General features: G+C 44.7%; 2 protein-coding genes across 3 annotated transcripts in view; one reads left to right on the top strand and one right to left on the bottom strand.

Moving 5' to 3' along the window:
- Nucleotides 1-393: 393 nt before the first annotated feature.
- LOC105689717 (protein cereblon-like) lies at nucleotides 394-4,735 on the bottom strand. 2 transcript variants are annotated; one of them, XM_020854490.3, is made up of 8 exons: nucleotides 4,597-4,735; nucleotides 4,057-4,210; nucleotides 3,734-3,958; nucleotides 1,931-2,141; nucleotides 1,073-1,290; nucleotides 822-901; nucleotides 648-745; nucleotides 394-569 (listed from the first exon to the last, which is right to left on the bottom strand). In XM_020854490.3, the coding sequence occupies exons 4-8, from the start codon at nucleotides 2,061-2,063 to the stop codon at nucleotides 526-528; spliced, it is 573 nt and encodes a 190-aa protein (XP_020710149.2). In that variant the 5' UTR covers nucleotides 2,064-2,141; nucleotides 3,734-3,958; nucleotides 4,057-4,210; nucleotides 4,597-4,735; the 3' UTR covers nucleotides 394-525. The 2 variants fall into 2 exon arrangements, with proteins under 2 accessions (XP_020710149.2, XP_048513891.1); XM_048657934.1 differs by lacking the exon at nucleotides 1,931-2,141 and having other exon boundaries at nucleotides 3,734-4,210; nucleotides 4,597-4,733.
- Nucleotides 4,736-4,918: 183 nt separating this feature from the next.
- Nucleotides 4,919-12,159, top strand: part of LOC105689715 (zinc finger protein 395) — a 66,827-nt gene continuing 59,586 nt past the window's right edge. The window contains exon 1 of the mRNA XM_012406941.4: nucleotides 4,919-6,586. Within this exon, the coding sequence (XP_012262364.2) occupies nucleotides 6,197-6,586 (390 nt within the window). The 5' untranslated portion in view covers nucleotides 4,919-6,196. The remainder of the gene's footprint in view (nucleotides 6,587-12,159) is intronic.

Below are 12,159 nucleotides of genomic sequence, written 5' to 3'. Positions count from 1 at the left end.
TAGAAAAACAACAATGTATACAACAGTTCGGATATACACTAGTAATTATACTTTGATTAGGTGATGAAGGAATCCATTTTAAAAATGAAATAGCAAAAAAACAGGTGCGGACAAGTTGCAGATATCATTGAAATAGAAATTCTAAGGGCATGGCAATCCACTCACCAATGGGCTACAGTAAACATAGTATAAAAAAAATGGGGTGACGCTGAGTTATATGAGCAATTATAAATCCTAGCTTTTAAAACTTCTATCATAGTGGTGGTCGCTGTTTCGATCAAAGTGTTTGCGTTTTCTGCAACTTTGGATACGCCTACCTCTCTGGTCAGGACCCCAGTTTCGTCTGCTCCAGTTGTAATTTTGATTGTACCATGGATCCATAATAGGCGGTTGCAGTGTCTTTGCTGCATGAATCTTGGCAAACTCTGCATCTTTGTCAGTAAAACGATCTTTGAATTCCTCCTCACATTCGGCTAGAAACGCTTTCTGCTCGTCAGTTAAAGAAGTCTCTGCCATTTTCCTTACTTAATTTCTATACAATTTTGGTACGACTAATAGAGAATTGGCAACTGAAATAATAAAAATAAGGAACGATCAAGAAAAACGAGTCAAACCAAAAGATTTACGGTCAGCCAAATTCTACATACAAGTCTCACTGATCACACTTTCACGAATTATGGCATAAAAGCCTTCATTGGATGGTGAGTTTCTATCCACTGTTGCTGTGCGCAGGGGCTCAAACATCCTATAAGATAATTTTAAGATTAAATTTGACACTAGCTTCTATGTAGTTTTACATACAATGTTAGAAATTATCTCACCATCCTACGTGCGAACCACATTGACTGCAAAAGCAAAGTTTCCATGCGTACCCAGGAAACCAGGAGTAATGTTGATGCCACTAGGATATCAAAAGAGATCAATTTTTATGAAGATTCTGATACATTCTACTCCTTGTGTGACTATTCAGCATTCGATTCACCATATTCAATTGTAAGTAGAAAAGTTCTATAGAACATTTGGTGGCAGATATTACTTAAATATTACCATACAGTACATTGAAATCACTCACACTTTCACCAATGCCAACGCATCTAGCAAAAGATGTTGTGAAGATTTGAAATTCAATACCCAATGAATTGATCAAAACTTGTAGCTCTGTTTCCGGTCTACCAAATAACGTTTGGTTAGTTCTCACTAAAGCGTCAGGGCTCAAATGATTTATTATGTCGTGAGAATCGGCCACATCTCCACCACAATTGCGGCACAGTACAAAATCTGGTACCCGATCTTTAAAAATTTCATGAGTTAGTGTTTCATCGATAAATATGACTGCCTAATTAGAAGAATAATGGGACATGGTAGATATCAAGAAATGCTGAAAATTGAGCCTCAAAAAACCTATTACTTCTAAAAGCAACAGAACAAGAGTAACAATTGCAGTACATTCAATGAATTCTCTATGAAAACAAGTGGAGTAGTCAAAAATTGTCCAATGTAATATCATTTGTGCCAGATTTCAACTCATCGAAGTGCATTAATAAGGATACAGAGAGAAGAAGAACAATATGATGCGCATATGTGATTATTTCCAAATATGGCAAGGTGTTTAGAACATCCTCCAGAACTATACAGCTTTTGACAATGGAAAACAAGCGACACCAAAAATATGTAAACAATGAATATGAAATAGCTCTGGGATCACTTGGAAGACCCAGGAGTAGAACAGAACACTTGCAAATATTTAGCTACATATTGTAGCTTGTATATTGTGAAGCGGTTGTTTTATAATTATGAGGTGCAGGTTATGTGTGCACAGTTTCTAAATTTAGATATCATTGCACAATTGTTGGCAAGTAAGTTCTGGATGCGTCTCATTACGTTGTATATATAAATAAGGTAATAATGAGCAGATTAAAAGTAATTTTACCTTCAGCAATGTGACGAAATACCTCCTGTGATGTATGAGACAGAGATTTGTTTACTACAATAAGTATAACGGCAACGGCTAACTGCAGAAACGACGAGGAAGGGAAAATATGGTACAAAATGGAGGCTGCCATTGGTGATTGGCTCCCAAGATAATAGTGTAACTATTTGGAAGGCAATTCTGTGTACCCTGACGTCTCGCCATTCAGCGGCTGATAACACAAAAGACACGTCACAAGAAGTAGGATTCAAGTCCCCGCAACCCTTGAACCACCGAAAAGCTGCATCAAACTCATTTTCACAAATATTTAGAATTATGACGTGTGCAGCGCGTCTTTTTTAGAGACACAGGCTTCTGCATTGCCGATTGTAAGTCTTTGAGTCATTCAATCGTTCAAAACTCAATCATCTGACTTGTGGCGCCACACCTAATGTTCGGCGATCATTAAATACGGTCAGAGATTACAAATGCTTCGAAATATTTACGAGGAAGCTTAAAATCTACTTCTTTCAGGATAAGACGATTTTAATTAAACCATCTCAGCATAGGGACAAAGAAATTCGTTCGATATGGTAGAATCACAATTTCAGGTAGCTGTGGCAGCTGAAATAAACGCAGTTCACTGAACAACGCCCGGTATTGTCTCGAGGAGATTAAGTTTTACCTCGTAAAGTATAATGTTTCCAGCTTTGAACCGGAGAACATATCGAAGAAACCCTTTAAATAATTATGTGCAGGTCATAAGGGATTTCAAGAAAAATGTTGAACTCGTATGCACGATGCGTTGCATTACCCGAGTTTCTTGAATTCCCTCTGCTTACAACCCTAATTCGCTGATACATTCGTTTTTACTGTTTCCACAAGTTACTAATATCCATAGAAAAGGTTGGGTTTAAATGTTACAAATACCAGAAGCGCCTGGATTCGAGAGAAGAAAAGTGAAAAAAGTAGGCACAAATATTGTTCTAAATTCAAATGAAAAAGGGATTAAATTTGCATAAATTTCAATCAGCGTGTACGTGTAAGGTGGGTATTGTTTCTGAAGTGAAATTATACTCGTTCGTATTACAATATCGATGATTGCGATGACGCGTAGCGTCGTTAAATACGGATTATTATACAGTGGAGAAGGGCGTAAGACTGCGAAGTAATACACTAAAACTATAATGACGATGAGAATAATAATAGCTATGAATGAAGTAATGGATTATTACGACGCTTCATCATTTCGTCCAACAATGCACTAACTTCAGTCGCCATTAGTCAATGCGAATATAAGCTCGTCAGGGCGTCAACTGGACTGTCTGAGCTGAACGAATAAAAGAGGTAACGGTAAATTGGGTTTGCGTAATTTACATTCCTTGGCGAAGCTAATCGTAAGATTTCAACGAGTGAGGCGGACGAAGCTAACGGTCGAAAGAATGTGAAGATTTTAGAGAAAATATTCGTAAGAAAGTGAAGACAATAAAAAATGAAATGGACAATACGTCGGCGTAAGCCAAGACGAAACGAGTTCAGTAACGTCCATGCATGTGATATCCTTTCTATACGTACACTCCGCGTCTAGACCAGATAAACGATTTTGTAGAGCAATTAATGAGAACGTGCGACACGACATGGGGAGAATAAAGTTATAATAAAGAAGAGGGTTAAATGTAAACATGTTCTAGAAGCAAAGAACTCGTTCATATAGCGGGTCACGTTTTGATTCCATATCAAGTATATACTGTTAAGTGTGTGTACGATACACACATGAGATAAGCAGATAACGATATAGAGGATAAAAGTGTATAATAGATATACCTATACAGTGACGATTGAACTTGGTGTAAACCGCTAAAAGGGAGTAGAAAAGTAGAACGCGCGAGTAACAGTCATGGCCTCCATCGTCAACAAGCTGCGTTCTTCGGGGCTCATGGCTCACGGCTGACTCGACGATGAGGATTGTGCAGCCAGCAGCAGCAGCATTATTATATCGGTGCCAGCGAGTTCCTCGTCGTTCGGTATTCGGTGCGAATAAGCCAACAGCTGTCACATTCAACATAGGCGGTTATATAGCTGGGTGGGTAGGTAGGTAGGTAGGTAGGTAGGTAGGTAGATAGATAGTAAAATTGCGCAACGCTAACGGAAATAAATCTAGGGATAGGCTGCCTTGCGGTTGGTGTTCCAGGCGTCGTTTGTAGCGGCTTCGTCGCCTTCTACTTCAACTTGAGCTTTGGCTAGCTCGGCTATTTCTTCCCTCCTGCTCCTCGACCCCGCTTCTCTCGTCTCTTCCTCCCCCTGAAAACGAAAATACTGTAGTCTCACCGTGCACAATGCCAACGAAGAGTCGGTGTTGCTAGCGGCAGCCGTGCGCCCTTTTACCCCTTCCAAAATTCCCGATTCCCCTGATCCCCGTCACATCCCTACCTTCCCTCTTATTCCTGACGTAGTTTCCCACTACCAGCTGACAGAAATCAACACACACAAAGTGGGGGAATGATTGCGACCGAGGCTCCACTCGCGGCGTTGTTTCGTCACCGGGCTACTCTCAGCTGATATAAAATGGCCGTTTGATATTGACAGCTGAGCCCAAGGATAGTCGTCACGTCCCCCAAATAAACCATCAAACATATCACATGCGACCTCATGGACGTACCGAAGGAAATATTCTTTTAAAATCTCACCTTCGCGACAGTTTTAATATTCCATAAATCTGGGAAGATCATCCGTAACGGCGGAGCTGTCTAGAGAGAGAGAGAGACGTGTGGAGAGAGAAAGACCTCCCAGCAGGCTAGTACGCTTTGCCTAGTTCTAGGCTTCAATTTTTTCCCGTTCTCCTTACCCTCGGTGGGAGCAACCAATGGGAGTAAGTAGGTCAGAGCTTTCGGCCAATGAGAGCGCGGGGCCGGGTCACATGGGTTTGTTGTTATCTATCAGCTGTTTTTCCCGGGCGGCCGGCCGGCGCAGTGAAAGCCGCTTGGTCTCAGTCCCTCCCGGCCGCTCAGCTGTGCGTCATACGCTGTCGCTGCTCGAAATATTTTTCACTTGGCCATTGTACGCATTGTTGTATACATATATATACACGAACACACATACACGTATACGTATACACTTCAATATAAAATCGAGGTTACACAACTAACGGTAAATTGAACGTTTTTTTTTTTTTTTTAAATTAAAAAAACGAGGAGTCAACAACTATAAACGGTATTAAATAAAGAAAACCGAAAAAATCAACAAAAATTCGAGAAAACAACAAAAACCGACCGCAACATCGCACTAGAGTATTATGCTGTCTGCCAAGTGCAAACAATTATACGTATTTGATAATATATTTGAAAATATAAATAATGTCGACGGCCTGACAAATACAACCAATCTAGGAGCACGCCGCTTTGTTGATACGAGTTCAGTGAACGCCGCGATAGGCTTCAGGCCGCGGAGGCCGCCTCGCCTTCTATAGGCGCGTATACATTTATATATAAAAATATCGAATTTTAGTCCCCATCTCGTTGGCCAATCTATTTTTTTATACTCCCTTCGCCGTGTCGTCGAGAAACGAATCTTCCGATCACGCGACGTCGATATTATCGAGTTAATAATTTTAATCAGGTTCGCAAAGGAGGAATAAAATAAATCATTTAAAATACACAGTTCGGCAGTGTTTGGTTTTATCGTTGCGCGCGCAACGGGATATCGTGTTTGTTGATTCGAGTGGCTTTTGTTTTTTCGTTCCGATCGCTCGTTTTATTATCCGTCTCTATTAATTGTTGCTGTGAGAGTGATTCGTTGATGTGCTAAGTAATTTATAAATTGTCACGACGAGAGGCGAAAAGGAGAGAAGGAAATTATTCGAAATCAAGATAATACGTACAAGTGCGTGTGTTTTGTGTGGTGTGAAATGTACCGCACGTATCGTTGATATAAAGACTTGGTGTTCGGTGAGCCCCTCGCCCTCGCACCGTTTGTGAAACGTCGTTCGTTATTTTTTATTTAGCCAACGTTTTGTGACATTATTTCTCATCGAGTGCGCCGGTATCTCGTCTCGTTTTCGTTAATCCCAGAGAGAGAATCGGCGACATCGAACGTCGTTCGAGTTCCCTTGCAACTTTCGAAAAAAAAAAAAAAAAAAAAAACAGGTAACAAAAAAAGGCAACAATCAACCAAGAAAACTGAGTGCTCGGTGGAATATCCGAGAGTGGTGGGTAAAAATCGAAAAAAAAAAAAAAGAAAAAATCGCGCTACGCAACAAGTGTGACGTATTCGAACGATAACACCGACAGAATGTCAACGGGAAAACGACTCGCGAAGCGGAGTATAATCGGTACGCGGGTTTGCGCTCCGGGCGTCGACGGAATGTATTACAGCGGCGTTATTCACGCCGTGAAAACGCCGGCTTCGATGGCATCCGAACCCGGTCTGAGCATAACGCCGAAAACTCGTTACTCCGTGAGATTCGACGCCGTACCCGGGGGGCGACCGCCGAGTCCTACCACGGAATATTCGGACTCCGATCTCATCGGTCCTGGATTCGGATCCGTCACCGGCGCAAAACTCGTACCCGGACAAAAAGTTTACCTGACCTTCAACGGCAGGGAAATCCACGCGGAGGTCACCCAGCACAGGGAGAATCTCGACGAGGTCGACGTACTCATAGCACCCACGGGACAAGAGGTGAGTTATTTATAATACTGTATAGAAAATTCATCCCTACAATACTCCCGCATCTCCTCTTTATTTTACTTCGTTACTCGCCGATGCCGGCGTCATTTCACGTCGCCCTACGCAACGCGACCCTTCTTCTTCTTCTTATTCTCCTCCTTCTTTTCCTCCTTCTTTTCCCTTCGAACGAATGTACCGTACCGCGGTTGGTAGCGATTTGCTGATTTTTCCGATAATTTTCACCGCAACGATAACGACCATATCGCAGGAGAATTTGTGCTTTCTAAAACTACGCTCATCCACCGAGTTTCGGGTGGGTTACTTTTCGTGAAAATTTAGTCTCTTTGTCAGCGGATGTAGAAATTCAAGTATTAACTCCCTTGCGTACGTACGTCTGCACGTATACATAGAGCGTTTGCTCGTTGAGTTTGTCAGCAACGAGGGCGGGTGAAACAGGAAGAAGCCTGGGGGAGGACAACACGAAAATAAAAAGACGAACTCCCGATCACGGTGCAGTACGTCGAGATGTGAATGCAATTCCAATTTCGCTTTCTATTTTCGTTTTTTTTCGATCGTATCTCGCCACGTTGTTCTACAAACGGGTAGGGCGTTGAAGGGTAAAGGAATGACGAAAAATGACGAAGAATGAAAACGAGGCGAACTGACGAGGCGGTTGGGGTCCGATGGACAAAAGTGCAGCAGAATGTTCTGACTCAACGGCAATGCCCCGCGCAGGAAACAGATGACCGAAGCAATGTCCCGTTTGTTTGTGTGGCAAGGCCAACAAACTTTGGCTCGTGAATACACACGTATATATACGTATATATATATATACACCCGAGCGTATTATATCCTCTGAATCACTGAAAACGTTTGTCGTTGTTTGCTCGTTTCTTGGACTTCTCTTTTTCGTTTCACGCGTGTACACGTACGTATATCCGTGCGTCGATAGATATATCACACGGTATCCACGTCATCGTCGAAATAACAAAGTGCGTTGCGCTTGCACCAGATATGTAATATACGCACACGCGTACGCGCTCACACCACCTACCTACGTCTATTATAAATTCGTACGTAAGTGCGGATCGCACGGAGTACGACGTTCGGTAAATGCGCGACTTCGTTCAAACCGGATGCAACATCGTGGGGCGCCTACGTCACGCGCGGGTCACTCGAAGTTCGAACTTTGTACCGCCACCGCCTCCTAAGCGTATACAAGCTTCCTCCTCGACTCTCCTCCTCGCGACGAAAAACCCGAACCATTTCCCGAACTCCGCCAAAGGAATTCCCTGGTCGCCTTCGGCCCCCTCCCCCCCGATGTAACCGGGTAAGATTTCGCCGGCCGCGGGTCTCCGTCATCTTCGAACCTGGAAGGTATTATTTTCCCTGTTTCGGTTCGGTCCGCGAAGCGACTCACTCTCGCCTTACGCGTACCTCGAAGTTGAGAAACTGCAACAGAGCGGTCAGCGGCTAAGCGAGGCGCGTGTGTGTCCTCCGCGTACGTACGTACGTAACAGTGGACGACGGGTGTTACGCCTTCTGAATAAGAATGCGTCGGTCGGCCCATATCGCGCTCGCGACACCCGGCCGATTCTAATTTCTAACGCTGCGTACGTACGACGGAGAAGTCCGCGGAGTCGTCGTAGCCACGTTCCGAAACACGGAGGAGAGAATAACGCGGGGCGAGAAGAAGTGCCCCGGCCGCGCCCATAACAGGAGTGACGCGACTCGTCCTCGTCCTCGTCGTCGTCGTCGTCGTTCCATCTTCTCGTACGCCGTCCACCGTGCCTCTCTCCTGGAGAGTCTCCTAGGAAGACGCAGCGATTTCCGCGTATCCTTTCCCTGAAACTTCATCCCTGAAAATGGTCGCGCGTTGCGCGCGGGGCCAAGTTCTTCTTCTCCTCCTCCTAATTTCCTCGTTCCACAAACTCTGCTCGAGTAGAAACGCGACGGGCGCACAACGAGGGCATTGCACACTGGCCGAATGAAATCTTCCTCTCCTTCTCTCTGTCGGGAGTGAGACCGAGCAGCAGCAGCAGCAGCAGCAGCAGCAAGCAACGTTCGTTGTCGGGGTCTCTGCACAAGTTTGTAACACTCGATGCGCGTGCGCTACCCGTAAATGGGGCATCTATTTAATACACTTGAGGAACGAGGTCACGAAAATTAAATTTTCTGATTAATGGTGTTTACGCGGGGACTCTCGTATCCTCCTCCCCCCCCCCCCCCCCACATCAGGGGTATCGGTATAATTTTTCTTTGTCTTCTTTGGATCGACCGGTCGTTATCATTTTTCGTACCGCTGTTCTGCGATCTCTGGTTCGATTTACGAAAATTGCGCAACTCTCGTCTCTCCACTTGAAACGTGAATCGAAGGGGATCGTGTTCCTCGACTCGAGGAGTTTGGAATAGATGTTCGACGATCCTCGGTACCAGAAAACGAACAGCGACAACGAAGATGGATGAAGAGTATTTCTCGAGAAAACTCTGCACGGTTTTTCCACCCGATGATTACTCGATCGATTGCACGAGTAGATGATTTTGACTTTCAGATTTGAATTCCTGAGCTGATTATACGTGAGATTACTCTTGAGCAGTGAAAAAAAAAAAAATCAATTTTTGGGTCAAAAGTAAAGTAGTTTAAAAATTGATTGTAAAAAATTATTCATTTGATATTTTGAGGTAGCCCACTCGTTTTTCGAATAAATAATCAATCGAGTGGGGGTACTTTCAGCAATAAATTTTTTTTTTCATAGGGTACAAATTCTGCCCCCATGCTAAGGAAATAAACAATAAAAATTTCTTCAACCCACGCTAATGAAGAGTGCGAATGTTCGATCGAGTGTTTAGAGAATTTACTTCAATACGGGCGAGAAGTGAAGTCGATCGTTACACGGTACCTATTCGTACGTATGGTCGAAAATATAATCGTCTCGTTAAGGTCACGTCGACTCGTTATACTCGCGGCCATCGAAAACCGTCAAGGTTTAAATTAAACAAATATTAGGCGCCTACGAAAAAACACCGAGCGAACGTACGTCTGCGTAGATTTATTTTCCTCTCCCATTTTACCGTTCGATTTCGAACTCGGCGGGGCAGCGGGTCGATCCCCGTCGAAGCTGCACACCGACGGCCTATGGGGTAATTTTTTTGGCCCCAGTTTTCTATCGCTTCGCTATCGGCTGATTCGAGCTGATGTTACGTACACCGCGTAGAGTCGAAGGAGTAGTCGCGTTGCGCGCGCGAATAAACGCAAACAAATCAGGTGCGATAATCGAGTTACGGTATTTGTCGTCGTCCTTGCCGTAAAAAGTCGCGACGTAGTTCGTCCCCGCTGTATGTCAAAGTTTGCTAGTTTTTCACCTATGAATTAAACCAGTTATCTCTCGTCGCTGGTTTGTTTATACGGTTATCGTTGAAAGTGCGAGTCTGCGATCGTATAATGATACGACGAGTTTTATATTTCCACTCATAGAGAATCTGCGTTTCTATTAATCGCGTCGAAGACGCATACGTTATACTCGCGACCATTGAATTTATCGCCTACGTAAAATTTCTCTATAAAATATTTCTTTACGTCGTCGTTGTTACGCGCACACTACCGAATTCGTGTACCGTTCGCGTTGCGTGCGGAACGGAAGATTATTAATTGAAAAAGAAAAAAAAAAAAAAAAAAAAAACACCAGAAGGGAAATAAAGCAAAAAATAACCGCGGTGTAGGTAGAGCCGCTCCTCCCAAAAACCGAGCCGCGGGCCGAAAAATAGCCTTGAACGACCCGCCCGCGGGGTCGAGGAAGACGAGAGACGAAACTAGCGACGCGAGTTTGGTGCCGCTACTTGTGGCAAAACTAGCGAGTTTTCGATCGCCCGGTGCACGCACGCTACCGCGTCATTATTATCGTTATTATTATCGTTATTATTATTATTATTTTTTTTGTTGTTATCATCATTATTACTATCGTTGCTATCATTAGCCACTGTACTACTACTCGGCCGCGCGTACACGAGAGATCTATCTCCCCGCGTGCCTCGCGTCCGTCCTCGCGTAGCTTCTATTTACGCACAAATGACACACAGGCATTCATTTACGAATACACGCACTCGCGCACGCATCTAGGTATCACGTGAAACCCCTTCGTGATTATGTCGCTCCGTTCCACGACATCGTCGGCTATTTCCCATCCGATCCGAAATCGTGGGGAAATAACGAAACCCTTGCGTTCGGAAAAATAACAAGGGTGGTAACGCTGAAAATTGAGGGAAGAAAAATGGGAAAAGGGCACAGATTTGTTGTCGGGGTATCGGTCGAGACCGTCGACGCTTTTTCGAAATTTTTAGGAGGACCCGCGATCTGTGTCGGCGATCTCCTTTTGTCAAGGCGTGGACGAGTCGGAGCACCGCGTACGTTAAACACGGTCCAGGGCCCCACGTCGTGCGTTTCGTACCTTACACCGGGTATACGTCGTGTAGATTCGGTTGAACGCCCGCTAAACTTAGGGGGGTCGCTGAACGGGACTCTCATCCTCCTCGATCGCGAGGCAACGGACACTGAATGGCCGTCAAACCTGCGTTTCTAACCCGCTGGACGTTCCTCCTTCTCGTCGCTCTCGCCTTCGTACCATTTATCTTTTCTCTTTGTTCTTCAATTTTACCATCCGAATCCCGCTAAGCGTCGACTCGCTCCCGTCGCTCGTCGTCGCATTCGTCGGCAAATCGTGCAGGGGGGGTTGAACGAACGAAAGGATGCGGAAAACGACGCGTCGAACAACGTGCGGTAGGGGTCCCCGTTTTTTCTAACGTTGTCGTAAAACGCCCCCCGTTAACCGGAAAATTGTGGCTACGCCCTTTTTCGGTTTTTTTTTTTAGATTAGACTCGTAGAAATTGTACGCGTACCGCGTGCACACGTGTGCACGTCAAATGCGGCGTCCCGTCTATCGCGGATTATCGAAGGATAGGAATTTATAAACGAAACTGAGAGCGCGGCGCGCGTCGCCGATAGCGTCGCCCGTCGCCGCTACCGTTGCTCGAAAAGAAAAAAAAAAAAAAAAATAGAAATAAAATCGACGAAAAAAAAAAAACCCTACGACGTATCGCGAACGAAATCAATTCAGATAAAAGCGGAATCGCTCGTCTGTTGAATAGATACGCGTCGCGGATCGCCTCACGTATATGTATACACCGTACGTGAAATTTTGAGCGTGAAAAAGCAGCGTGGCGAGGGAAATTTTTTCGTCCACGTTCGCGACGAGCGCGATGGAAAATATTCGAGTGAATTTCGGTGGTGAACAACCGGCCGGTTTTTTTCACCACGTCCCGACGATTTTCACCGGCTTCGCGTCGCGACGTCGCGTGTATCGTTACGCGTTTCTCCGCGTCGCGTGGTAAACACGGAAAGTGCGCAAGCGTGTCGTGCGGTGCGGTCGGTTATTTTATTTGGTTGTTTTTATTTTTTTTCTTTTTTTCTTTCATACTTTTTTTAACGGGACAGTGACGTCACGACGCGCCGTATCCACCGGCCACTCCACTCGCCTCTCGACGAACCGATGCTCGCTGTGAGCCCTGCATAGTTAACTCCGCGATACGG

Source organism: Athalia rosae, chromosome 7, assembly GCF_917208135.1.
Source record: "Athalia rosae chromosome 7, iyAthRosa1.1, whole genome shotgun sequence".
NCBI classification, from domain to species: Eukaryota; Metazoa; Arthropoda; class Insecta; order Hymenoptera; family Athaliidae; genus Athalia; species Athalia rosae.
Note: the sequence above shows the minus strand (reverse complement) of the source record. Positions and strands in the feature narration are given on the sequence as shown.